The 27,937-nt window shown below is 44.3% G+C and overlaps 1 protein-coding gene across 2 annotated transcripts; it reads right to left on the bottom strand.

Moving 5' to 3' along the window:
• Nucleotides 1-514: 514 nt before the first annotated feature.
• LOC115195217 (sodium- and chloride-dependent GABA transporter 2-like) lies at nt 515-25,769 on the bottom strand. Of its 2 annotated transcripts, XM_029755001.1 has the most exons (8): nt 25,542-25,769; nt 22,139-22,383; nt 9,572-9,711; nt 5,659-5,775; nt 5,006-5,114; nt 1,661-1,761; nt 1,215-1,385; nt 515-891 (listed from the first exon to the last, which is right to left on the bottom strand). In XM_029755001.1, the coding sequence occupies exons 4-8, from the start codon at nt 5,683-5,685 to the stop codon at nt 754-756; spliced, it is 546 nt and encodes a 181-aa protein (XP_029610861.1). In that variant the 5' UTR covers nt 5,686-5,775; nt 9,572-9,711; nt 22,139-22,383; nt 25,542-25,769; the 3' UTR covers nt 515-753. The 2 variants fall into 2 exon arrangements, with proteins under 2 accessions (XP_029610861.1, XP_029610862.1); XM_029755002.1 differs by lacking the exons at nt 22,139-22,383; nt 25,542-25,769 and having other exon boundaries at nt 9,572-9,818.
• Nucleotides 25,770-27,937: the final 2,168 nt, after the last annotated feature.

Genomic DNA, 27,937 nt, shown 5'->3' with positions numbered 1-27,937 from the left:
TTGCACTGGTGACAGACAATGCTGCGAACATGAAGGCTGCTTGGTCTAAAGTGGAGGAGTCCTACCCTCACATCACACCCATTGGCTGTGCTGCTCATGCATTGAGTCTGCTCCTCAAGGACATCATTGCACTGAAAACTATGGATACACTCTACAAAAGAGCCAAGGAAATGGTTAGGTATGTGAAGGATCATCAAGTTATAGCAGCAATCTACCTCACCAAGCAAAGTGAGAAGAATAAGAGCACCACATTGAAGCTGCCCAGCAACACCCATTGGGGTGGTGCTGTCATCATGTTTGACAGTCTCCTGGAGGGGAAGGAGTCTCTCCAAGAAATGGCCATATCACAGTCTGCCAATATGGACTGCCCCATCAAGAGGATCCTCCTGGATGATGTATTTTGGGAGAGAGTGGTAAGCAGCCTGAAACCTATAGCAGTAGCCATTGCATGGATTGAGGGAGACAATGCCGTCCTGTCTGATCTGTTTTATCTCTCCCTCCCTTTCCCCCCACCCCCTCTCCTTCATTCACAAAAATAAACACAGTCAGGGGCATGTCACTAAGCCCAGTAGACATATCCCAGGCCCAACAGCATACAGGCTGGATTCCATCACAGTTTCAACCACCATCCTGTCTCCATTTACCAGTGAGGACACAACAGAGGGGCAGAGGCCTTCCCATCTCCATAAAAACATCCCCTGACCCCCGATTCCGATCTGTCCATTGGCCGTATCATTGGCTAAACCAAGGGTATCATTGGCTAAACCAAGGGTGGTCGTCCCTTGGGTTTCCGGCGGTGAGAGCCAGACAGGGTTCAAAGGTGAGAGAGGTGGTCCAGTGGTCCATGGCCAAATTGGAGTCGAGGGCAGGACGACACAGCCGGCGGAAACGCTACGGGCCAACAGGAGAGATGGACGGGTTGTTAGTCACACACAACATATGCCTTAATGCACTGTATGCTTAGTACAGTCTTGTGCACTGAGTTACAGCATGATGGGACGGTGCAAGTTATTTTCAAGACACACTAACTAATGTCTTGTGTAGTCATAGGGTAAGTCACAGGGGAGATGGAGGTAAGTAAGTGTAGAGTCAGTCCACATAGTGCAGTGTTGGACGGTAGGGGCAAGAGTAACAGTTAATGTGGGAGTCAGGGTTATGGTAGGGCCAAGTGTAGTAGTTGGTTGTTGGTGTAAAAATGTCACTGTGTGACTGACCTGTGTTAGGCTGCAGGGGATGGTGGCCAGGGTGTAAAGTGCACAGGGGGGCAGCAGGGAGACAGAGGGGAGGGTGAGGAGCCAGCCCAGAGTTGTGGCCCACCCCGGGGCTACTATGCCCTTCCCCAGGGACAGAGGGATCCAGCACACCAAGGAGAACACAAACGTTGCCTGGAGAGAGAGAGAAGGAGAGTTGCACACACAGATTGCTTGTCTGAATATGACCCATTGGATTCATCTTGGACCAGTGTATCAGTTTGATCCATTTGTCGGGTAAGAAATGTACAGAGAAAAATCACAACGAGATTCTGCAAAAAAAGGTAACCAAATAATTCACACAATTACTCACATGTGTACACAGATATACAATTACAGACACAATTGGGATATATAAAGTTCACAGGACTCTTCCCACACACAGGGGTCAAGGGTTAAAGGTCACTCACCGTGCACATGGCTGACGTCAGGTAGCGCCAGCACAGCTTGAAGAAGGGCAGCGGGCTGTAGCCAATCATGTGCTTAATGTTGCCAATGAACCTGTCAGGCCCTAAGGAACAGGGCGAGGGGTCAGGGGTCATTACATGATTCTGTGGTCAAGGCCTGGTTCTGACCACAACAGTGGTTAAACCATAGTTCTGAATTGTAAGGACCATACAAGGTCAATCTGAAGTCCAGGCACAATCGTAAAGACTAGTAATTGAAAACCAGAAAATGGTCCTAGAGACCCCAAAGCACTTAAATCGGAGACCCATATACGGTAGAACCGTAGAACAGGATATTGTCTAAGGTCCTGAATAGACCACCTTTAAATCCCACGGAAGTAACGACCATAGAGGAACCACTGACCTGACCGCAGTCTAAAAGACCATGGACAAACGCCATTTCCACAACTCTCCACGGGGATGCTCAGAGAGTAGTAAAGCATGGCTACCTCAACTCTCCCAAGTGCATTCGGGAAGTATTCAGACCCCTTCCCTTTTTCCACATTTGTTACGTTACAGCCTTATTCTAAAATGTATAAAATTAACTTTTTTCCTCATCAATCTACATACCATATACCATAATGACAAAGCGAAAACAGGTTTTTAGAAATGTTTGTACATTTACATAAGTATTCAGACCCTTTGCTATGAGACTCAAAATTGAGCTCAGGCGCATCCTGTTTCCATTGATCATCTTTGAGATGTTTCTACAACTTGATTGGAGTCCACCTGTGGTAAATTCATTTGATTGGAACGGCACACACCTGTCTATATAAGGTCCCACAGTAGACAGAGCATGTCACAGCAAAAACCAAGCCATGTGTTTGAAGGAATTGTCCGTAGAGCTCAGAGACAGGATTGTGTCGAGGCACAGATCTGGGGAAGGGTACCAAAAATGTCTGCAGCATTGAAGGTCCCCATGAATACAGTGGACTCCATCATTCTGGAATGGAAGAAGTTTGGAACCACCAAGACTCTCCCTAGAGCTGACCGCCCGGCTAAACTGAGCAATCGGGGGAGAAGGGCCTTGGTCAGGGAGGTGACCAAGAACCCGATGATCACTCTGAGAGAGCTCTAGAGTTTGTCTGTGGAGATGGGAGAACCTTCCAGAAAGACAACCGTCTCTGCAGCACTCCACCAATCAGGCCTTTATGATAGAGTGGCCAGACTGAAGCCACTCCTCAGTGAAAGGCACATGACAGCTCGCTTGGAGTTTACCAAAAGGCACGTAAAGGACTCTCAGACGATGAGAAACCAGATTTTCTGGTCTGATGAAACCCAGATTGAACTCTGGGACTGAATGGCCTGAATTCCAAGTGTCACATTTGGAGGAAACCTGGCACCATCCCTATGGTGAAGCATGGTAGTGGCAGCATCATGCCGTGGGGATGTTTATCAGCAGCAGGGACTGGAAGACTGGATCGAGTGAAAGATGAACTGAGCAAAGTAAAGAGAGATCCTTGATGAAAACCTGCTCCAGAATGCTCAGTACCTCAGACTGGGGCGAAGGTTCACCTTCCAACAGGACAACGACCCTAAGCACACAGCCAAGGCAACTCAGGAGTGGCTTCGGGACACGTCTCTGAATGTTCTTGAATGGCCCAGCCAGAGCCCGGACTTGAACCCCATCGAACATCTCTAGACCGGGCTCCTGAGTGGCGCAGCGGTTTAAGGCACTGCATCTCGGTGCTAGTGGCGTCACTACAGACCCTGGTTCAGTCCTGGGCTGTATCACATCCGGCCGTGATTGGGAGTCCCATAGGGCGGCGCACAATTGGCCCAGCATCGTTAGGGTTTGGCTGGGGTAGGCCGTTATTGTAAATAAGAATTTGATCTTAACTGACTTGCCTACTTAAATAAAAAATGTAAAAAAGACCTCAAAATAGCTGTGCAGCGACGCTCCCCATCCAACCTGACAGAGCTTGAGAGGATCTGCAGAGAAGAATGGGAGACACTTCCCAAATACAGGTGTGCCAAACTTGTCGCTGAAGACTCAAGGCTGTAATCCCTGCCAAAGATGCTTCAACAAAGTACTGAGTAAAGGGTCTGAATACTTATGTAAATGTTACATTTCAGTTGAAAATGTTTTATACATTAGCAAAATGTTATAAAAACCTGTTTTTGCTTCGTCACTATGTGGTATTGTGTGGAGATGGCTTTTTTTTATCCCTCATCTATTTTAGAATGAGGCTGTAACGTAATAAAATGTGGAAATAGTGAAGGTGTCTGAACACTTTACGAATGCACTGTAGGCACGCATGTATGAAGCTAAACGCACGCACACACGCACACGCACACACACACACACACACACACACACACACACACACACACACACACACACACACACACACACACACACACACACACACACACACACACACACACACACACACACTTCCCACTGCTTAGGAATCCACCAGAGCAGAGAGGTTCCCACCTCACACAGACTGCTCCTGTCCCCATCATCATTCCTATCTACAGCCCATGTCTCTACCTCCTGGCTAGGGCTCTTATCGTAAAACAACAATCGTCTCTTACGCTCTCAACTTACATGGAAAAAAATTAAAGTAGAACACCCAAAATCCCTCTGCAGTTCCACTGCAGATTTTCACCCTGGCTTTTCTGTCTGAGCTTGTCAATGTTAGAGACACAGTGTTAGCATTTGAGGCAGATCTATGCCTAGGCTTTTCTGTGTCTGTAGCTTTTGGGATGTTAGCGTTAGAATGTTAGCATTCGAAGAAGATTTATGCTCAGGTTTTTCTGTCACCGGAGTTTTTCTGTGTTAGCGACTTAGTGTTAGCATGTTATCATCTAAGGGAGATTCATGCCTGAGCTTTTCTTTGTCTATGCTTTTGTGTGTTAGTATCTGAGGCAGCTACTGTGGGCTCCCTAGGGCCCCATGGCTGAGACTGTGTGGCGCAACGTTCAGTGGGAAGATTTAGGGGCTGGGGAGACAGTGACTCATTTAATAGGGCTGGCGCTGTCTCCACTACACTACAGCTCATACTGAATGTCTGCAGCCCACAATAGACTACTCCAGATTCATATACTGTTGACCTGAGTAGGAATGTGGAAGGTAAGGGTAGAGGACATACAAGATTTGTGCATAGTTAAACACCACTGTTAGCTCACTTTGTGTGTATTTGCACAATTGAGAGAGAAAGCCAAAGCGAGATCTATAGATAAAAGAAAGAAAGAAAGTACTGTGTTTCGAGGCACACGTCAGGTGTGTTCATTACAGGTGTACAGTGTTAAGTCTACATTAGGGTGAAAGATGTTGTGTTATGGTTGTGTTAAGGTACTTACTGTACATAACCTCTGGACTCACGGCCACCGACTGGAAGATGGACAGGAGCAGCAGACTGGCCCCACTGCAGGAGTAGTGGTCATAGATCTGGAACACATAGAGACCACCCTATCCAAAGAGATTGAGAGAACATTACATCATAGATGTATCACCACATCATAGATCTATACAATTGAAAAGTTAGAGGGAGATCATTTAATTGGGAGAAGACATTTGGATAATGTACTAATTGTAACACAGTGTCTAGCGGTATGTGGATATGTCAACTAGTCAGACATTAGTTCAAATAGACAGACAGACAAACAGACAACCAATCATGTAGACAGATAGACAGACAGACAGGCAAGCAAGCAGACTGAAGTTAGCTAGCCAGCTACCCAGCCAGCCAGTCAGCCACCCAGCTAGCCATGTAGCCAGTCACGTAGACAGCCCCCCAAGCTAACCAGCCAGTTATGTGGCCAGTAAAACAGGCAACCATCCATTCACCTAGCCTGACGACTCATACTAAATGATTCTGCTGCTCGGTCATTCGCTACAGACTTTAGGGGCACAAGGGGCGTTTTACAAAACAAAGTAATCAGTGATTGGATCGTCTCTAATCAATCAAAGTATCAAAGCCAAAGACAAATTTTCAAACCGCCGCTTTACCCACGTGTGCTCTGGCTGTGGCCCAACCCATCGGTTTCTTGACCAATCAGACGGCCCTGAATGTGTTCGCATTCGGTGAAGGGTTGGGGAGGTACTCAGATTCAGACTTCCAGAGAAGAAACTGGAGAGAAACACACACAGTCAGACACAGTCAGACAAACAGAGGCATACAACACAGAGTCAGACACTTATAGAAAGTATTCACACCCCTTGACTTTTTCCACATTTTGTTCTGTTACAAAGTGGGATTAAAATGAATATAACTGTACTTTTTGTCACAAAAATACTCTGTAATGTCAAAGTGGAAGAATTAAAAATAAATAAAACAGTAATATATCTTGACTATATAAGTATTCACACCCCTGAGCCAATACATGTAAGAAACACCTTTGGCAGCGATTACAGCTGTGAGTCTTTTGGGGTAAGTCTCTAAGAGCTTTGCACACCTGGATTGTACAATATTTGCCCATTATTCTTTTGAAAATTCTTCAAGCTCTGTCAAGTTCGATGTTGATCATTGTTAAACAGCCACTTTCAAGTCTTGCAAAATATTTTCAAGACAATTTAAATCAAAACTGTAACTCGGCCACTCAGGAACATTCAATGTCGTCTTGGTTAGCAACTCCAGTGAAGATTTGGTCTTGTGATTTAGGTTATTCTCCTGCTGAAATGTGAATTAATCTCCCAGTGTCTGTTGGAAAGCAAATAAAAAGGTTTTCCTATAGGACTTTGCCTGTGCTTAGTTGCATGCCCATGACATGAATACCCATAACATGATGCAGCAACCACCGTGCTTGAAAATTTGAAGACTGGTACTCGGTGATGTGTTGTGTTGGATTTGCCCCAAACATAATGCTTTGTATTCAGGTCAAAAAAGTTAATTCCTTTGCCACATTTTTTGCAGTATTACTTAAGTGCCTTGCATTCAGGATGCATCCTTTGGAATATTTGCTATTTTGTACAGGCTTCCTTTTTCCACACTTTCACTTAGGTTAGGATTGTAGGATAACTACAATGTTGTTGATCCATCCTCAATTCTCATATCACAACTTGGGCTGTTGCGGTGACCGTATTATCACCCCACCGGCGGTCACAAACTCCACATGACCGTTTAGTCACAGTAATTACACTTCTATACTATTGACTGTCTTTATTGATACACCATCCAAAGTGTAATGAGCAACTTCACCATGCTCAAAGGGATATTCAGCATTTGCTTTTTTTTATACATCTACCAATCGGTGCCCTTCTTTGCAAGGCATTGGAAAACCTCCCGGGTCTTTATGGTTGAATCTGTGCTTGAAATTCATTACTCGATTGAGGGACCTTACACATAATTGTATGTGTGGGGTACAGAGATGGGACAGTCAATTAAAAATCATGTTAACCACTATTATTGAACACAGAATGAGTCCATGCAACTTATTATGTGATTTGTTAAGCACATTGTTACTCCTGAACTTATTTAAGCTTGGCATAACAAAAGGGTTGATTACTTATTGACTCAAGATCTCTCAGCTTTTCATATTTAATGAATTTGTAAAAAAAAAAAAAAAAAAAAAAATTCCACTGACATTATGGGGTATTGTGTGTAAACCAGTGACAAAAAATCTTAATTTAATCAATTTTAAATTCAGGCTGTAACAACAAAATGTGGAAAAAGTAAAGAGGTGTGAACACTTTCTGAAGCCGCTATCTATACAACTGCATATGTTACACACAGTCAGGTGACAGACACAAATACAGATGCGTTTAAATAGTCAAACACATATATTGGCATAGAAAACAACTACAGAAGAAACCCAGCAAATAATCTTTCAAACAATACTATATAGCCCCATACAATTGATCAATCCAATCAATCAATGCAATCAAGACAGATCAATCAAAACAAGACATGAATCATTCCATAATGGTATAAAAAGATGGGATCATGTTCAAAAGAGTCTAATCAATTATCTTCATGGTCCGTCAACAGCTTCAACTTTCAAAGAGCTGTCCAGCTACAAAAGAAGCCTGGGTCATGTTTATTGTGCACCAAACAACCCCCCCCCCCAAAAAAAAAATTACTGAAACAGGGAGGGACTAACTAGACCTGTCCAATAAGAAACACATATTTTAGAATTTCTGTGGCAAAATGCTTTAAAACGTTTTCCATTATGTTCCCTAATGAGCACGACCCTGGGTTTGTAATTGCCAGGACTTGCATGTCAGTGTGGGAAACAGAAGGTGTGGGATTTTGTTCTAGGTGGGGTACGGTCTCTGTGTTTTCCTCGTCAATCCAGTCATTCTTTATGCAAAATATCTGCCGACTGGGGTCCGGGATGATTCCTAAATGGCTCCCTATTACCTATTCCCCGGGTCAAAAGTAGTTCACTACATAGGGAATTGGGTGCCATTTGGAACAAAGGCAGGGAGTACCTTCAAAAGCAAAAGTTCTACAGATAAATTTGCCAAGACATGAGATTAAAATTGAAAGGTGAAATTAATCCTTTACTTCATTTGTCTTGGTGAGCTAAGCTGATGAAATTACTACCACTTTGTGTGTATTTGGTTTCTAAACTCACCAAAAAAAGAAACGTCCTCTCACTGTCAACTGTGTTGATTTTCTACAAACTTAACATGTGTAAATATTTGTATGAACATAACAAGATTCAACAACTGAGACATAAACTGAACAAGTTCCACAGACATGTGACTAACAGGGACTAGCAAGAAGAAGCCACTGCTCCGAAACCGCCATATAAAAGCCAGACTACGGTTTACAACTGCACATGGGGACAAGATCATACTTTTTGGAGAAATGTCTCTGGTCTGATGAAACAAAAATGGAACTGTTTGGCCATAATGACCATTGTTATGTTTGGAGAAAAAAGGGGGATGCTTGCAAGCCGAAGAACACCATCCCAACCGTGAAGCACGGGGGTGGCAGCATCATGTTGTGGGGATGCTTTGCTGCAGGAGGGACTGGTGCACTTCACAAAATAGATGGCATGAGGTAGGACAATTGTGTGGATATATTGAAGAAACATCTCAAGACATCAGTCAGGAAGTTAAAGCTTGGTTGCAAATGGGTTATCCAAATGGACAATGACCCCAAGCATACTTCCAAAGTTGTGGCAAAATGGCTTAAGGGCAACAAAGTCAAGGTATTGGAGTGGCCATCACAAAGCCCTGACCTCAGTCCTATAGAAAATTTGTGGGCAGAACTGAAAAAGTGTGTGCGAGCAAGGAGGCCTACAAACCTGACTCAGTTACACCAGCTCTGTCAGGAGGAATGGGCCAAAATTCACCCAGCTCATTGTGGGAAGCTTGTGGAAGGCTACCCGAAACATTTGACCCATGTTTAACTATTTAAAAGGCAATGCTACCAAATACTAATTGAGTGTATGTAAACTTCTGATGGAATAAATAAAATATTAAATAAATCATTCTCTCTACTATTATTCTGACATTTCACATTATTAAAATAAAGTGGTGATCCTAACTGACCTAAAACAGGGAATTGTTACTTGGATTAAATGTCAGGAATTGTGAAAAACTGAGTTTAAATGTATTTGGCTAAGGTGTATGTAAACTTCCGACTTCAACTGTAGGTACTGTAGGTCAAATACCTTCAAATACTTGGACCGGATAATTGAGCTGCACTTGATTTAGTTTTTCCGGTACAATGGAACCATTGGAATAGTTGCAAAAATGCAAACTTCAACCTAATCAACCACACCTCCAATGCTTTCAAGTATTTGATATGTATAGACCTATTTGACATTACCTCTTTGAAAATAAGATAACCCATCAAGATCCCCAACTTTCAGTACGGTTCCAGCAACTATTTTGGATGCATAATCAGGCCAGCCAAGTACCGTTTGGCTCAGTTTGACTCAGTAGTGTGAAAAGGGTATCAGTGCATGGTGTACCTGTGTTCCAGGTGTTGTTGCAGTGAGCCCAGGGCAGCTCTGACTGGAAGCTGTGGCTCAGGTATAAGAGAGCCCAGGCCAGGACAACAATGTAGTACACAAACCATGGAGGATCATCACCTGACTGGCAAAGCCCAGACCTGTGGAAACACATTCCAAATACTTTATTTAAATCTACAAATCACATTCCAGGTCTCTCTTGAAACTAACCTGGTTAAATAAAGGTTAATTCATAAATAAAACATTACATTCAAAGATTAAAACATTTCAAAAGTCACATGGACACTCATGGATACAAAAGTACCAAAAGTGTCTAAAACTTTGTCAGACCTTTACTGCATTAATAACATCAGTTACACACCCACACACACAGGCACACAGACAAAACACACAAACCCACACACTCAAACACAGGCAGAGGCACACAGACAACACACGCAGGCACAGGAAAAAATACTGATACATTCTCAGGGATACACAGTTATAATTCAAATAGAACAGTTAGAGTGCATTTGCTGTGCTATTTCGTGAACAATGCACAGCTTGGCTTTTAACCAATCACATTGAGTGGTCGTTACTAACCGTTTTATAACACACTAGACAGACCCACCCACACACAAACTTCAACTCCCATGTAAATCATGGATTAACAAGGGTAAAGAAAATATGCACATACATTTGAGTTACATGCCTGCATAGTTTTCAAGATAGGATTTCACCCTTAAAACTTAGGACACACTAAAGAGCATGCACACATGCACAGCCATAGACACACACACACATCTAAAAATCTACTAGTAGCTAGTACTAGATGTACCAAAACACAGATGTAGCAGCAGCAGCAGTGTTTGTCCATCTGCTAACACTTGGGTCTGTTGGCCATCACACAACTCGCTGTAAACACTCCACGCCTGCTGTCTTATCTGGGCTCTGTGTGTGTCTGTACGAGCGTATACAGTGCATTTGGAAAGTATTCAGACCCCTTGACTTTTTCCACATTTTGTTACGTTACAGCCTTATTCTAAAATTGGATCAACTGATTTTCCCCCTCATTAATCTACAAACAATAACCCAAAACAGGTTTTTTGAAATGTTTGCAAATGTATATATATATATATTTTTAAATATCACATTTATGTATGCATTTAGAACTTCTACTCAGTACTTTGTTGAAGCACTTTTGGCAGCGATTACAGCCTAGAGTATTCTTGGGTATGACGCTACAAGCTTGGCATACCTGTATTTGGGGAGTTTCTCCCATTCTTCTCTGCAGATACTCTCAAGCTCTGTCAGGTTGGATGGCGAGCGTCACTACACAGCTTTTTTCAGGTCTTTCCTGAGATGTTCGATCGGGTTCAAGTTTGGGCTTGGGTGGGCCACTCAAGGACATTCAGAGACTTGTCCCGAAGCCACTACTGCGTTGTCTTGGCTGTGTGCTTAGGGTCATTGTCCTGTTGGTAGGTGAACCTTCACCCCAGTCTGAGGTCCTGAGCGCTCTAGAGCAGGTTTTCATCAAGGATCTGTCTGTACTTTGCTCTGTTAATCTTTCCCTCGATCCTGACTAGTCTCCCAGTCCCTGCCGCTGATAAATATCCCCACAGCATGATGCTGCCACCACCATGCTTCACAGTATGGACAGTGACAGGTTTCCTATAGATGTGACACTTGGCATTCAGCCAGAGAATGTTGTTTCTCATGGTCTGAAAGTCCTTTAGGTGCCTTTTGGCACACTCCAAGTGGGCTGTCATGTGCCTTTTACTGAGGAGTGGCACCGACAGAGGAGGCTGAAGAAATTTGGCTTGTTAACCCAAAACCCTGACTAAATTTTACAGATCCACAATTGAGAGCATCCTGTTTGATCGAGAGCACCCTCTTCAAGATTGTTTCAATCACGCGGACTGGGATATGTTCCGGTCAGCCTCAGAGAATAACATCAGCCTATACGCTGACTCGGTGAGTGAATTTTTAGGGAAGTGCATTGGAGATGTTGTACCCACTGTGACTATTAAAACCTACCCTAACATTAGCGCAAAACTGAAAGTGCGAACCACTGCATTTAACCATGGAAAGAGGTCTGGGAATATGGCTGAATATAAACAGTGAAGTTGTTCCCTCCGCAAGGCAATCAAACAAGCCAAATGCCGGTACAGGGACAAAGTGGAGTCGCAATTAAACGGCTCAGACACGAGATGTATGTGGCAGGGTCTACAGGAAATCACAGACTACAGTACAAAAAGAAAACCAGCCACGTCACGGACACCGACGTCATGCTTCCAGACAAACTAAACACGTTCTTTGCCCGCTTTGAGGATAATACAGTGCCACCGTCGTGGCCCGCTAACAAGAACTGCGCCCCCCCTCTTCTTCTCCGTGGCTGACGTGAGTAAAACAATTTAAACCTCGCAAGGCTGCTGGCCCAGACGGCATCCCTAGCTGTGCCCTTAGAGCACGCCAGCTGGCTGGTATGTTTAAGGACATATTCAATCGCTCCCTATCCCAGTCTGCTGTCCCCACATGCTTCACGATGGCCACCATTGTTCCTGTACCCAAAAAGGCAAAGATAACTGAACTAAATAACGACCACCCCGTAGCACACACTACTGTCATCATGAAGTGCTTTGAGGGACTAGTCAAGGATTATATCACCTCCACCTTACCGGCCACCCTAGACCCACTTCAGTTTGCATAGCGCCCTAACAGGTCCACAGACGATGCAATCGGCATCACACTGCACAGTGCCCTATCCCATCTGGACAAGAGGAATACCTGTGTAAGAATGCGGTTCATTGACTAGAACTCAGCATTCCACACCACATATTACCCTCCAAGCTCATCATCAAGCTGGAGGCCCTGGGCCTCAACCCTGCCCTCTGCAATTGGGTCCTGGACTTTCTGACGGGCAGCCCCCAGGTGGTGAACACTGGGGTGGTCAACACTGGGGCCCCACAAGGGTGCGTGCTCAGCCCCCTCCTATACTCCCTGTTCACCCCCAACTGAGTGGCAATGCATGCCTCAACTCAATCATCAAGTTTGCAGACGACACAACAGTAGTGGGCTTGATTAGCAACAATGACAAGACAGTCTACAGGGAGGTGGTGAGGGCACTCGGAGTGTGGTGTCAGGAAAACAACCTCTCACTCAACGTCAACAAAACAAAAGAGATGATCGTGGACTTCAGGAAACAGCAGAGGGAGAGCCCTATCCACATCGAAGGGACAGCATTGGAGAAAGTTCCATGGCGTACACATCAACGACAAAATGAAATGGTCCACCCACACAAACAGTGTGGTTGAAGAAGGCTCAACAGCGCCCCTTCAACCTAAGGAGGCTGAAGAAATTTGGCTTGTCACCCAAAACCCTGACTAAATTTTACAGATCCACAATCGAGAGCATCCTGTTGGGCTGTATCACAGCCCGGTACGGCAACTGCTCCGCCCTCAACCGCAAGGCTCTCCAGAGGGTGGTGTGGTCTGCACAACGCATCACCGGTGGCAAACTACCTGCCCTCCATGACACCTATAGCACTCGATGTCACAGGAAGGCAAAAAAGATCATCAAAGAAAACAACCATCCGAGCCACTGCCTGTTCACACCGCTAACATCCAGAAGGCGAGGTCAGTACAGGTGCATCAAAGCTTGGACCGAGAGACTGAAGAACAGCTTCTATCTCAAGGCCATCAGACTGCTAAACAGCAATCACTAACTCAGAGAGGCTGTTGCCTACATGGAGACCCAATCACTGGCAACTTTAACAAATGGATCACTAGTCACTTTAAACAATGCCACTTTAAATAATGCCACTTTAATAATGTTTACATATCTTACATTACTCATATCATATGTATTCATATCTTACATTACACATCATCTATTGCACCTTGCCTATACCTCTTGGCCATCGCTCGTCCATATATTTATATTTATATATTCTCATTCACCCTTTTAGATTTGTGTGTGTCAGGTAGTTGTTGGGGAACTGTTAGATTACTTGTTAGATATTACTGCATTGTCGGAACCAGAAGCACAAGCATTTCGCTACTCACATTAACATCTGCTAACCATGTGTACGTGACAAATAACATTTTATTTTATTTTATTTGACTGGCCACTCTACCATAAAAGCCTGATTGGTGGAGTGCTGCAGAGATGGTTGTCCTTCTGGAAGGTTCTCTCATTTCCACAGAGGATCTCTGGAGCTCTGTCAGAGTGATCATCTGGTTCTTGGTCACCTCCCTGACCAAGGCCCTTCTCCCCCGATTGCACACTTTGGCCGGACAGCCAGCTCTAGGAAGTCTTCCATTTAAGAATGATGGAGGCCACTGTGTTCTTGGGGACCTTCAATGCTGCAGAAATGTTTTGGTACCCTTCCCCAGATCTGTCCTTGACACAATCCTGTCTCAGAGCTCTACGGACAATTTCTTCGACCTCATGGCTTAGTTTTTGCTCTGACATGCACTTCCAATTGTGGGACCTTATATAGACAGGTGTGTGCCTTTCCAAATCATGTCCATTCAAATGTACCACAGGTGGACTCCAATCAAGTTGTAAAAACATCTCAAGGATGATCAATGGAAACAGGATGCACCTGAGCTCAATTTCGAGTCTCATAGCAAAGTGTCTGAATACTTATGTAAATGCACAAACATTATTCTCTTACATATTATTCTTTTTTATTTTATTTTTATAAATTTGCTTTGTCATTATGAGGTATTGTGTGTAGATCGATGAGGATTTGTATTTTTTTTAATCCATTTTAGAATAAGACTGTAACGTAAGAAAATGTGGAAAAAGGGAAGGGGTCTGAATACTTTCCGAAGGCACTGTATGTGTGTGTGTGTGTGTGTGTGTGTGTGTGTGTGTGTGTGTGTGTGTGTGTGTGTGTGTGTGTGTGTGTGTGTGTGTGTACGAGCATGTAAGTGTGTCTGTGCAGCTGTTGGCCATATGGACAGAGAACAGCAGCTGTCTGGAGGAGGGGGAGAGGAGGAGGAGGAAGAGGCATGTTTATGTGAAAGCTATCCAGAGGCAGAGAGTTTTAACACCAGCTTGTTTACAAGACAGACAACGTTTACAACGTGTCGACCAGGTGGCTTTGCTGGCTGCACCTGACTGGCTGCACCTGTAGAAAGTACCACACCCGGGTTGTGTTCAGCAGGCACGAAGCAGAGCCGGCGTACCAGTCTATTTGAGCCATCATGCCACTCACAAGGAGTGGCAAGGCGTGGTATGATGGCACAGACTGGTGCCCAGGTTATGAAACGGGACAGAATGGCACAAAACAGGGAGGCAATATCTGAACTTAATAAGAGATGCGTGTTTTTATTTTACATTGTAAAATGTTTCACTACGGTGTTCCCTCATGAACATGTCCCAGGTTGAACAGTTTAGACCAGTGTTAGTCGCTAATATTTCAGAGGGAATCCCTTTTGGAGAATGGGGGTTGGAGGGGGTCACAAACTCAAATTGATTCATTCATGATATTAAATGAATTTATTGTAATGTTCAGGAAAACATCAGGGATGATCTTCAAACAATCTTATGTATGGTCGTTTATGGAGAATCAATTCACTTCCCTCAGTTATCATGTGCAGATTCATCACTCTCCCTTCTAAAAAGTCCTGCACAGCTTGTGTCTTAGATGGAAACAGAAGACACATACTTGTTGCTGAAAGTCTTAGCTTTCAGAGATGGTAATAGCTCCAACCACTGAAGATCTAGAACCACATTTGTAGGAAGAAAACAATTTCAAGATGCGCCAGAGGTGCTAGAAACCGCCACTAATACCACTCCGCCACTGATACCACGGCTCTATGAACTAAGCGCTGTATTCAGCTGACTGAGGAAAACACATTCTTTCAGATGATTGCCACCAATTAAGTCGCTGAGAAACGAATGTGTCTGGCGAGACACGCAATGACTATGCCTGGTTTAGACAATGCATTTGGAGTAGTATGATACAGTGGGTGAGACTGAAAAGTATATCCTAGACTCATCTACTTCTAAAAACATCTACGGGAGACGAGGAGACTATTTGAGAATAAGATCAAATGAGAGGGTTGAGTGTAGCTTAGTTTAACTATACCTCTGCTCCAGCTGAGCAGTTCAATCTAGAGATGTAGCTATCATCAAGTCTGTGGCTTTAACTCATTTATTTCAGTCTGTTCAATCCAATCCAACTAAACCCTCTCACTGTTTTGTCAAAACTAACAATAACTCATGGCACCACAGATGAGTGAGAGTGTGTGTGACTTTGAACATGTGTGTGTGTGTGTGTGTGTGTGTGTGTGTGTGTGTGTGTGTGTGTGTGTGTGTGGGTAGAGCCCCACTTGTTTTTAGCCCCAAATACATTATTATTTAAAAAAAGAATAATTGTTCTTGGGTTTGCCAGTTTTGCATGAATGAACAGTTTCGCTGCCAGACAAGGCTCCACTGATAGCCACTTGTAGCAGTGGTATAGTGCAATTAATGTATTGTTTAGTTTGTGTAGTGCTTTGCTGGCATGCATCCCACATGTTTTTTTGTTGTTGTTGCCCCACCAAGATTTACATGCTAAAATCGCCACTGCATTAAGTGAAAGATAAGTGTCCACTCCAGGGAATGGTCAATTATGGGTAACACACCGATTTAATCAGGGCATGTGTAAGCATTACAGATTGTCAGCATGACAATGCATTAAAATCAATTCAAATTGTATTCTTCAAGTAAGGCATGTATAAAAGGTGCGTGTGTGTGTATACGTGTGTGTATGTGCGTATAATTTGAGTAACATAATCCATTGGATTACTCTAAATGAGTAACACAATCTGATTACTTTTGGATTACTTCATTGGTTAGCAAGATGTAGACTATTCAAAGTTTGCAAAAATGTGAATATTTCTGCAAAGAGTTTTAGTGTACTTTTTCCCGCTGAAACTACAGACTTAGCGGAGTAAATTGATGACTTGTTATGTGTGTCATCCCAGTGTTTAGGAAGTGAACAGGAAGGAGCTGTGTTGACAAATTAAAAAATGCCTTTTGACACAAAGACCCTGATGAAATTTGGGATGATTCAGTTTTCATTAAGTAGGGGACTGACTTAAATTTTTTGGTTAAAAAGGTTTCTGTGGAAAGCCACGAGGAGAGCAAATTTAGCAACAAGAAAAAAATATTCTACACAGATTAGAACAGAAGAGCAAAGCTTCCAATGACTGAAATGGAGTGAACGGAATGTTATGTTTCCATGTGTTTGATGTGTTCGAAACCATTCCATTTACTCCGTTCAAGCCTTAACTATGAGCCAGTCCTCCCCAATTACGGTGCCACCGGCCGCCTGTGATTGGCATTGAAAGGTAACTACGTATCTTTTTCACAGGCTACAAGTGAAGACAGACTCATCGGGGACTCAACTGCGTGTGTGTCCTTATCCAATTCTGAGGCGCATTTTAGGAGATATTGGAAGAACTGTCCATATTTACTTTTCATCAGCCAACAAGATGAGTAGGCCTAACGTACAGCAAAAGCACTAGCCTATGTCAATCTAACATTCCCCCTTAGTACAAAAGTTGACCTATTCTATTCTGTGCCAGAAACAAATATTTCAAACATAGTCTGGGACAGTTTTGGGATATGAGAGTTCCCAAATGAATAGAACCATTAGCGTCAAAAAAACATTTTGTAAGCAATGAGGTTGACGCAACAGATCAGAACGTTTAGCTTAAATTGTTGGTAAACTATTAGGCAATTTCTTCACATTATAAGCACAGCAATGCGCACACAGCAGTAGGATATCAGCACAAATGTTCCAACATGCAATCAATTAGCTGGAAAACACCCTTCTCGAAAGTGACCTCAAATGCGATTAGGCATGTAATGCTTTTATTATGAAGGTGCATTTTAAATGGTGAAAATGATCTTCACCAAACTTGAAACTCATGCTCTGAGTATGTATGCCAGTTAGGCTCTAAACCAGTTGTAAAGTGGATTAATGTGCTTAATTTTAAGAAGTTATTTGGCCACTTCAGTTGTGATACAAATCTTATCAAAACATATAGGCCTATGGGCTAGGCTACATGTGTGCGACTATGATTTGAAAAGGCCCTCTAAAGCAAATTTCCTGCAATTCTACACATCTTCCATGGGGCTAAAAGAGAAGTTTTAAAGCTAGTTTTAAAGCTAATTTCATGGAATTCTACACATTTTGCCATGGCTTATGCTAACAGAGAGACTCAAACATTATAACAAAATCAATGTGGGCCCCATACAATGACAAATCTACACCTGTGTCACGTCCTGACCAGTAATAGGGGATATTTGTTATTGTAGTTTGGTCAGGACGTGGCAGGGGGTGTTTGTTTTATGTGGTTCGGGCTATGTATTTAGGTAGAGGGGTGTTTGGTTTATTAGTCCAGGGTTTTGGTTATTGTTCTATGTTAGTTTTCTATGTTCTGTCTAGGTGTTTGTATTTCTATGTTTTGGTAATGGGGATTGGGACCTTCAATTGGAGGCAGCTGTCTATCGTTGACTCTGATTGAAGGTCCTATATTTAGGAGTGTTTTTGTCATGGGATTTTGGTGGGAGATTGTTGCTGTGTATAGCTTTGTGCCTTACCGGCTTGTTCTTTGTCGTCGTGTTTTTTTTGTATACGTGTTTGTTTTGGTTTTCCTTCTTTGTCCGTTAATAAAAGAAGATGACTATACAATTTCCCGCTGCGTTTTGGTCTAAACCCTACGACACCCGTGACAGAATCTCCCACCAAACACGGACCAAGCAGCGGAGGAGGGAGCAGCAACAGAGCCCAGTGGAATCATGGACATGGGAGGAAGTTCTGGACGGGGCTGGACCATGGCACCAGGCTGGGGAATATCGTCGCCCACTGGAGGAGATAGAGGCAGCCAAGGCGGAGCGGTGGCGGTATGAAGCTTTGTACGCGCCGATGGGGAAGCACGAGAGGCACCCCCAATATTGTTTTTGGGGGGGGGCACACGGGTAGTTTGGCTGGGCCAAGGATGAGCCCTAAGCCAGCTCCCCATGCTTATTATGGGAAGCATTTGGAGTGGAGAGCGCCGGAGTATGCGGTAGTGCGCACGATCTTGCCCATGCACACGCACAGTCCGGTGCGAGCGATCCCAGCCCCTCGCAAGTGCCCTGCTAGAGTAGGCATCCAGCCTGGAAGGAGGATGCCTGCACAGCGCATCTGGCCACCAGTGCGCCTCCTAGGCCCAGGCTACCCTACGCCTGCTCTACGCACGGCAACCATCAAGTCTCTGCACAGCCCAGTTCGCCCTGTACCAGCACTCCGCTTGTGCAGGGCTGCTATTTCCATCCAGCCAGGACGGGTTGTGCAAGAGGTGCGCTCCAGACCTCCAGTGCTTACCCATGTCCCGGTGTATCCAGTTCCTGCTTCTCGTGCTGACCCTGAGGTGTGTAGTCTGGCGTCTCCTAAACCAGCACCAAGCACCAGGCTTCCAGTGCGTCAGCCCAGTCCAACTCGTCCTGTTCCTGCTCCCCGCACTAGCCCTGAGGTGCGTGTCCCCAGTCTGGTACCTCCACTACCAGCCCCACGCATCAGGCTTTCAGTGCGTCAGCCCAGTCCCGAGCTTCCGACGACAGTGCCTCGTCCAGAACGTCCGGTAACAGTGCCTCGTCCAGAACTTCCGGCAACAGTGCCTCGTCCAGAACTTCCGGCAACAGTGCCTCGTCCAGAACTTCCGGCAACAGTGCCTCGTCCAGAACTTCCGGCAACAGTGCCTCGTCCAGAACTTCCGGCAACAGTGCCTCGTCCAGAGTGTCCGGCAGCAGTGCCTCGTCCAGACTGTCCGGAATCAGGAGAGACGGCCCACTGTCCGGAATCAGGAGAGATGGCCCACTGTCCGGAACCAGGAGAGACGGCCCACTGTCCGGAACCAGGAGAGACGGCCCACTGTCCGGAACCAGTAGAGACGGCCCACAGCCCGGAGCTCCCAGAGTCGGCCCACAGCCCGGAGCTCCCAGGGTCGGCCCACAGCCCGGAGCTCCCAGGGTCGGCCCACAGACCGGAGCTCCCAGGGTCGGCCCACAGCCCGGAGCTCCCAGGGTCGTCCCACAGCCCGGAGCTCCCAGGGTCATCCCACAGCCCGGAGCTCCCAGAGTCACCCTACAGTCCGGAGCTCCTAGAGTCGCCCTACAGTTCGGGGTCGATGGAGAGGGACATCGCTGTAGAGATGTTATGTGAGTGGAGTGAGCCAGGGGTGGAGCGGGGTCTGCGTCCAGCTCCTGAGCCACCTGCTGAGGGTGGAGTATTGGGGAAAGGGGGGGTGTTGCAGGAGCACCGTCGGTGACGGTGGCCACCCTCCCTTCCCTCCCATGTAGTTTTGGGATTTATTTTGTTTTGGGGGTTATTTTTGGTTATTTGTGTGAGTTGCATTCGGGGTCTGCACCTTCGGGGGGGGGGGGGGTACTGTCACGTCCTGACCAGTAATAGGGGTTATTTGTTATTGTAGTTTGGTCAGGACGTGGCAGGGGGCGTTTGTTTTGTGGTTCGGGCAATGTATTTAGGTAGAGGGGTGTTTGGTTTATTAGTCCAGGGTTTTGGTTATTGTTCTATGTTAGTTTTTCTATGTTCTGTCTAGGTGTTTGTATTTCTATGTTTTGGTAATGGGGATTGGGGCCTTCAATTGGAGGCAGCTGTCTATCGTTGCCTCTGATTGAAGGTCCTATATTTAGGAGTGTTTTTGTCATGGGATTTTGGTGGGAGATTGTTGCTGTGTATAGCTTTGTGCCTTACCGGCCTGTTCTTTGTCGTCGTGTTTTTTTTGTATATGTGTTTGTTTTGGTTTTCCTTCTTTGTCCGTTAATAAAAGAAGATGACTATTCAATTTCCTGCTGCGTTTTGGTCTAAAACCTACGACACCCGTGACAACCTGGATGTATAATTGTTTGAATTTTAGATTCTCTCTGCCTGTCTAGCTTTTATTTTGGTGATTGATAGTTCTCAAAGATTATCTTATTTAAAAATATATAGGTCCATTATCCTTTCTACATACTTTAGATCTAGTTTTAGTCATTTAACTTTACACTGAAAACATTTTTACATCTCCAAAAATAATATGTTTTTTGATTGTTTGGACATAGGAGGACTGAAAAAACACCTGGGCGGCTCACCCAAGACTTTTCAAACCTTTATTTAACTAGGCAAGTCAGTTAAGAACAAATTCTTATTTACAGATGGCCTACCCCAGCCAAACACGGACGATGCTGGGCCAATTACACACCCCCTTATGAGACTCCCAATCACGGCCGAATGTGATTCAGCCTGGATTCAAACCAGGCACTGCAGTGACACTTCTTGCACTGAGATGAAGTGTCTTAGACCACTGCACCACGCAGGAGGCAGTTACTCAGTGATGTGTTTTGTTGGATTTTCCCCAAACATAAGGCTTTGTATTTAGGCCAGAAAGTGTATTCCTTTGAGGTGTTTTCTTTTTCAGTATCACTTTAGTGCGTTGTATTCTATATATTGTTATTGTTCTTTTCACTCGGTCATTTGAGCTCTTAGAAAAAAAGTGTACCAAAAGGGTTATTTGGCTGGCCCCATAGGAGAACCCTTTTGGTTCCAGTTAGAACCCTTTTTGGTTCCATGTAGAACCCTCTATGGAAAAGGTTCTACATTGAACCCAAAAGGGTTCTACCTGGAACCAAAAAGGTTTCTTCAAAGGGTTATCCTATTGGAACAGCCAAATAACCCTTTTAAGGTTGTAGATTTTTTTCTAAGTGTAAGTCATTATTGTAGAGTTACTACAATGTTGTTTATCCACCCTCATATTTTCTCCCATCACAGCCATTGTACTCCATAGCTGTTTTAAAATCACCAATAGCCTCATGGTGACATCCCTGAGAAGTTTCTTTCCTGTCCTGCAGCTCAGTTCAGAAGGACACCTGTATCTTTGATGTGTCTGTGTGGTTTCATACATTATCCACAGCATTATTATTAACTTGACCATGCTTAAAGAGATATTCAATGTCTGATTTGTTATTGTTACCCATCTACCAATCACTACCCTTCTTTATAAACCATTCAAAAAATACCTTGATCTTTGTAGTTCAATCTGTGCTTGAAATTCAATACTTGACTGAGGGACCTTACATATGTTGTATATATGTTGTATATATGGGGGACAGAGGAAGGGGTAGTCATAAAAACATGTCAACCCCTATTATTTCACACAGAGTGAGTCCATGTAACTTATTATTTGATTTCTTAAGCCACATTGTACTCCTAAACTAATTTAGGCTTGCCTAAACAAAAGAGGGTGTAACGCAATATAATCCCACTTTGTAACGCAACATAACGTGAAAAAATCCAATGGGGGTGAATACTTATCATATCCACTGCACATGTAGGCCTACTTTAGTCTCTTGTGTCAGACTCTTACCGTAACATTTAATTCTGGGTTCCAAGATTAGGCCTACATAGTTTTATGTCTGTACAGTAGGTTGTCACGTGGTTGACCCTAGGGTTTGTTTATAGCGCCCACTTTCTGTATTGTTCCATTGAAGTTATGATTAACATCTGACATCTGTGGTAGCGTCTTTCCTTCAAACTTAGTTTCTCACCTCCTCCGTTCTTGTAGCACAGGTAGGGGAATCTCCACACGTTGCCCAGGCCTATGATCTGTCCCGCCACTACCAGCAGGAACTCTGCTTTGCCGGCCCACTGGCCCCGGGCCTGCAGGCCTTCCACTTTCCCGGGCTCCAGCCCCTTCTTGCTCTTCACGAGCAGGCCACTGTTCAGCAACACACCACCCTGCTCCGGAGCAGGCTGGGTCGACAGGACGGATCCGGTAGAGATAGACACACCCCTACAGAAAGAGAGGGGATGGATGAGAATAAGGCAGCCATATGGGAAAAATATGAATTAGGCAAGAGTGAGACTGAGTGAGTGAGTGAGTGAGTGAGTGAGTGAGAGGAGAGATGGCAGGGAGCTTGCATCTCTGTAACAGCGAAGATGAATGACAACTGAGGAGCCATTAGGGGGAAAAACAAAGGAAAAATACAAATCTGGCTACAGAATGGGAGAGAGCGAGAGAAAGAGAGCGCGCGAGAAAGAGGGTTTACATGACTGCTTACATATCTGCAGCCTGCGATGGAGTAACCAACTACCTTAGTTGGGTGCTTCCCTGACAGTTGGCCTGGCTGCGTAACTTATCTGTACCGCCCTTCTCAGGGCCAGCCCTGTGTGGGGTGTGCGTCTGCTATCTGACTTCCTCAGGCTACACAAGGTCTACGTTCCAAATGGCACCCTATTCCTTATAGGGCTCTGTTCAAAAGTAGCCCACTACCTAGGAAATAAGGTACCATTTGGGACACAGATATGGTCTAGAAGGTGTTTGGTGTTTCAGGGGGTGTCAAGAACTAAGCAGCAGGACTGTAAATCGTGATTTAATTACACGTACAAGTCGTAGACTGGCACCACATATGCTTCTGTGCCACACATCAATTCTGCAGTCTGTTATTTTTTTTTACCCCTTTTTCTCCCCAATTTCATGTTATCCAGGTAGTAGTTACAGTCTTGCCTCATCGCTGCAGCTCCCGTACAGACGTGCGTCTTCCGAAACACAACCCAACCAAGCCGCAATGCTTCTTGACACAATGCCCACTTAACCTGGAAGCCCACCGCACCAATGTGTCAGAGGTAACACCATACACCTGGCGACCATGTCAGCGTGCACTGCGCCCAGCCGCCACAGGACTCGCTAGTGCACGAATGGACAAGGACATCCCTGCCGTCCAAACCCTCCCCTAACCCAGGCAATGCGGTGCCAATTGTGCACTGTCACATGGGTCTCCCTGTCGCAGCCGGCTGCGACAGAGTCTGGACTTGAACCCAGAATCTCTAATGGCACAGCTAGCACTGCGATGCAGTGCCTTAAGACCACTGTGCCACTCGGGAGGCAATTCTGCAATCTGTTTATATGTAAAAGTGAGCAACTCCATTCCTAATCCCCCCTCCTCCTATCCCATCCCACCCCATCCGATACCATAGAGCACTCCAGCTTGTAGTCCAAAAAAGCTGAAATGATTTGCCTCTGGTTCATTCAGTGATTCCTAGAGACAAAATTAATGAGGAAAGAAAAGGGTTTTGGAATAAACGCCAAAAATAAGGTTTGAGGTCTTTTGTAGCTCAGTTGGTAGAGCAAGCATATTGCTTGAAACACTAGGGTAGTGGGTTCAATTCCCGGACCACCCATACTTAAAATGTATGACTGTAAGTCCCTTTTTTGATAAAAGCTTCTGCTAAATGGCAAATATTCTAATATTAACACAGCCATGAGTTCTCATACGTTTTGTTCTATGAGAAACTATCAGTCAGAACATCATCTTTAATAATTATAAAGCTTTTAGGTGCGTTGTTTTTTTTTAAGTACATAAATGCTTCAAAATTGAAGTTATGTTAGCTGATGAAGATAATCTCAATGAACAAAACGTATAAAATCTCCTAAACATGTGTTTACCACAGACTTTATTTTCTGCATTTATCCAAAAACCCTACAAAAACGCCATTCATTTTCCAATAGGCTTTGTCTAACGAACCATGGCAGACATAGTGCCTAGGAAAGACACCGTTACTATTGCTTTCTATTGTCAGCTGGGTTACTCAAACTGCAACTGTCATGTGACTACTATGTTGTTACCACAGTCTGTGGTTGTTACATGTGTCTAGTGAGATAGTGATGTAAGTCAAGTGCACCTATATAACCCTGCTTCCCCCCCCCCCCCAGGGATCATATAGATTGAGGGAAAGAGAGAGCAAAGAAACATGTTAAACATTAAGAGGATTTTCACCGTTTACAACGGATATGCAATAGCCTAGTCAGAAGACAAAGGTCCCATTTTTGCATCCTTTTTACAACCAAGATGCAGGGGGCTAGAGGCGTAGCTTTCCATTTTTGGGGGGGGCTACAGTGTAGCCGCTGTAGCTACACTATTTAAATGATTCTATATTTTTTTATTTAACTAGGAAAGTCATTTATGAACTTTTTTACAATAACAGCCTACCACGGCCAAACCCAGACGACGCTGGGCCAATTGTGCACCGGCCCTATGGGAATCCCAATCACAGTCGGATGTGGTGAAGCCTGGATTCAATCAGGGACTGCAGTACCTTAGACCACCGCGCCACCCGGGAGCCCTATTAGGCAATAGAAGCGTGGTTTGCAATTATTTTGGACTACAGTGTGGCCGCTGTTGCTACACTATTATCTATAACAGTTTGTATTTGACCGTTAACGATACACAAATATGACATTTGCTTAGCTTTCCTATCAAATGCAAAAGCAGTTAGTGGAAAAAACTTTGCCTACTGGACCTGGTACCATAGCCTACAATGAATGTAGAGACGGATCTCCACTTCCTAGCTTGAGTAACATGTCTTCTTTGTGTCTTTCTTAACATACCTCATGGGCAACACAAATAGTTATGTGAGCATATGCGAACGAATGTAAACGGTGAACTTTAGAATTATTGGGTTAATAATAGATGTATAATAATCAGGTTTAATTTGGTACGGTAAGCGAAAACTGCCCTGCGCCATACAACAGAGCACGGCGCAAATTAAACCACACAAATAAATAGCCTAAAAACATTGCGTTTTTCGTGGACAACATTTAGCATTTCACAAGGATTAAGAAAGGTATGAAGTCACACACACAGCATATAATACCCCCAATAGATACAAGACTAAGCATGAGCCTGTTTAGAGCCACTGTAATGCCACAGGTCGATTATGATCGCTCTACTTTTGGTAAAACTGAACCCCCTAAAACGACGCAGCAGGTAGCCTAGTGGTTAGAGTGTTGGGTCAGTAACCGAGAGGTTGCTAGACCGTATCCTAGAAATGACAAAGTAAAAATATGTCCTTCTGCCCCTGAGCAAGGCAGTTCCTCATGGTAAATAAAATGTATGCTTAACTGACTTGCCAGGCTAAATAAAAAAAACCCTGTTGGAAATAGGACCCCACCTCATCTTTAATGTCCTTCGCATCTCCAGTCTTCTCTAAGTCTCCTAATATGTACTTTGGCAATTCACGATCCTCTTCGCAAACCAAATGAAGCGTTGTTCCGTGAAAGAAGAGACTTGTATAGGGTATTACTTTTCTAACTTTTCCAGTTTTTTAAAGGGGGAGGCAGGTAGCCTGGCGGTTAAAAGTATTCGGCCAGTAACCAAAAGATTACTGGATCGAGTCCTCGATCCGACTTAGTGAAGAATCGGTTAATTTGCCCTTGAGCAAGGCACTTAACCCCAGTTGCTCTGGATAAGAGTGTGCTAAAAATGTTTACAAAAATTATATATATTATTTTAAAAATGTTCCCCTTTTTTATAGATGTCATGCAATTGTTTTTTATAGATGTCATGCAATTGTCAACTGCACTTAGCCCAGGGCTAAGAGCCTCCTTAGCCCTGGACTAAGAGGGCTTTTAGCCCAGGGCTAAGCGACTGCTTACACATATTAATGTAGGATAGCGCCAACCTTAGCCCAGGGTGAGCCAATCACAGTCACCTAATATGAATACTCTTCTCCAGAAAAGTGACAGTCGGTTTCAGTTAGCCCTGCTTGTGTGAACACAGGCTAAGCTAGCCCAGGGGCTAAGAACAATGCAGTGTGAAAAGGCCTGAATAACTGTGCACTGAGTGGATTCAACTATAATACTTTCGAAAATGTCTGTATTTGCACTCCCTCCCCATTCCCCAAGCATGCGAAGCTTATAGCCTTGTAGGATCTAAAATGTATTGACCAGTGTATAGTCTACCCATTTTATTTATCCAAGATTGAGACCTTAAATGGATTACTTAGTTTCTTGACTCAAAGTCCACATGAAATCTAGTATGTTTATTCAATATTAAAGTAACCGTATATGACAGCCTTTCTATTAATTCAGAATAGCTCTTCGCCCGCCCAAAAGCCATAAAAATGGATGGATGTAGGTTGAGCAACAGCTGAACGAAGTGTTAAGGCCAAAATGAAGTGAGGTCGCTGTCACCTGTTGCTTTATCCAGTTTTTGCCACCTGCAAAGGAAGTGAACATAAGGTTCTGACTAGACTATAGTGTTGTAGGTTAGGTAGTGCGTAGACATTTGTGCCAACGGCGTTCTCCTCCAGGTGTCCCCAGCCGTGTGTAAGACTTCCGAGACACCCATTACCCATTTGAGTAGAACTAACAACTTAGTTAACATAAATACCTGCTTTTCCAAGTTTAGCATACATTCTCTACTGAATCAGTTTTTGGCTGATGACAATTCTAAGCTGAGTCATGTCTGGATTCAGTATACTAGCTTCAGTGTGATCTTACATTCATTACATCCCTAGTGCACCTAGCATAACATGCCACAACTACGTACAGGTGACCTTAGCGGCCTAGCTGCCAGGGTCTCCTGCTACCGCCATCCCCAATGTCAACATCCTGTCATCCCCAATGTCCACCAGGGACAGAAGGAACATAAGAGAGAGAACCAATATACCAAAATGCACTTCCACCTTCGACCTTCGACTGCAGTTGTTATTTCCATGTCAGTTGGTGATATTTTGGAAAAGCTCACATAGCTTCATAAATTCCATCTGCCTGCTCTTACAAAGCGCAGGCCTATCTATGGACTTGCTTGTACTGTGAGGTTGAACTTGCTTGTAACGCATGCATGCACACACACTAGACACTGACCAACTTAGATGTGTTACACCATCATTCTGTCATTTGTTTTGTGTGCTATTTGTTCTATACAAGACCAAGGTAATGTTGATTAGAAAGTCTTTACTTAAGCATCACTCGGTAGCATGCATACAGCTCCATTCAGTGCATAGGAAGTAATTTCTAACTTGGCTCACTAATACTATCAGGGCAAAAGGCGAGACCCAGATGCAGACACAGGAGACAGACGGTTGGAGTCTTAGATGTTTATTGATCCAAAAAGGGGTAGACAAGAGAATGGTCTTGGACAGGCAAAAGGTCAAAACCAGTTCAGAGTCCAGGAGGTACAGAGTGGCAGGCAGGCTCGAGGTCAAGGCAGGCAGAATGGTCAGGCAGGCAGGTACAGAGTCCAGAAACAGGCAAGGGTCAAAACCAGGAGGACTAGCAAAAAGTGAATAGAAAAAGGCAGGAGCACGGGAAAACCACTCTGGTTGACTTGGACATACAAGACAAACTGGCAAAGAGAGACAGGAAACACAGGGATAAACACACTGGGAAAACAAGCAACACCTGGAGGGGGTGGAGACAATCACAAGGAAAGGTGAAACAGATCAAGGTGTCACAAATACTATATAGTATCACACTCAGATACACATAACAGCAGCACCATCTTTTGGCTTGGCGACATCTCGTAACATCATTAACGCATCACTATTCTGATCTATCATCGGTT

This window comes from Salmo trutta, chromosome 6 (assembly GCF_901001165.1).
Source record: "Salmo trutta chromosome 6, fSalTru1.1, whole genome shotgun sequence".
In the NCBI taxonomy this organism is placed as follows: Eukaryota; Metazoa; Chordata; class Actinopteri; order Salmoniformes; family Salmonidae; genus Salmo; species Salmo trutta.
This window is presented reverse-complemented; position numbering and strand designations above follow the sequence as displayed.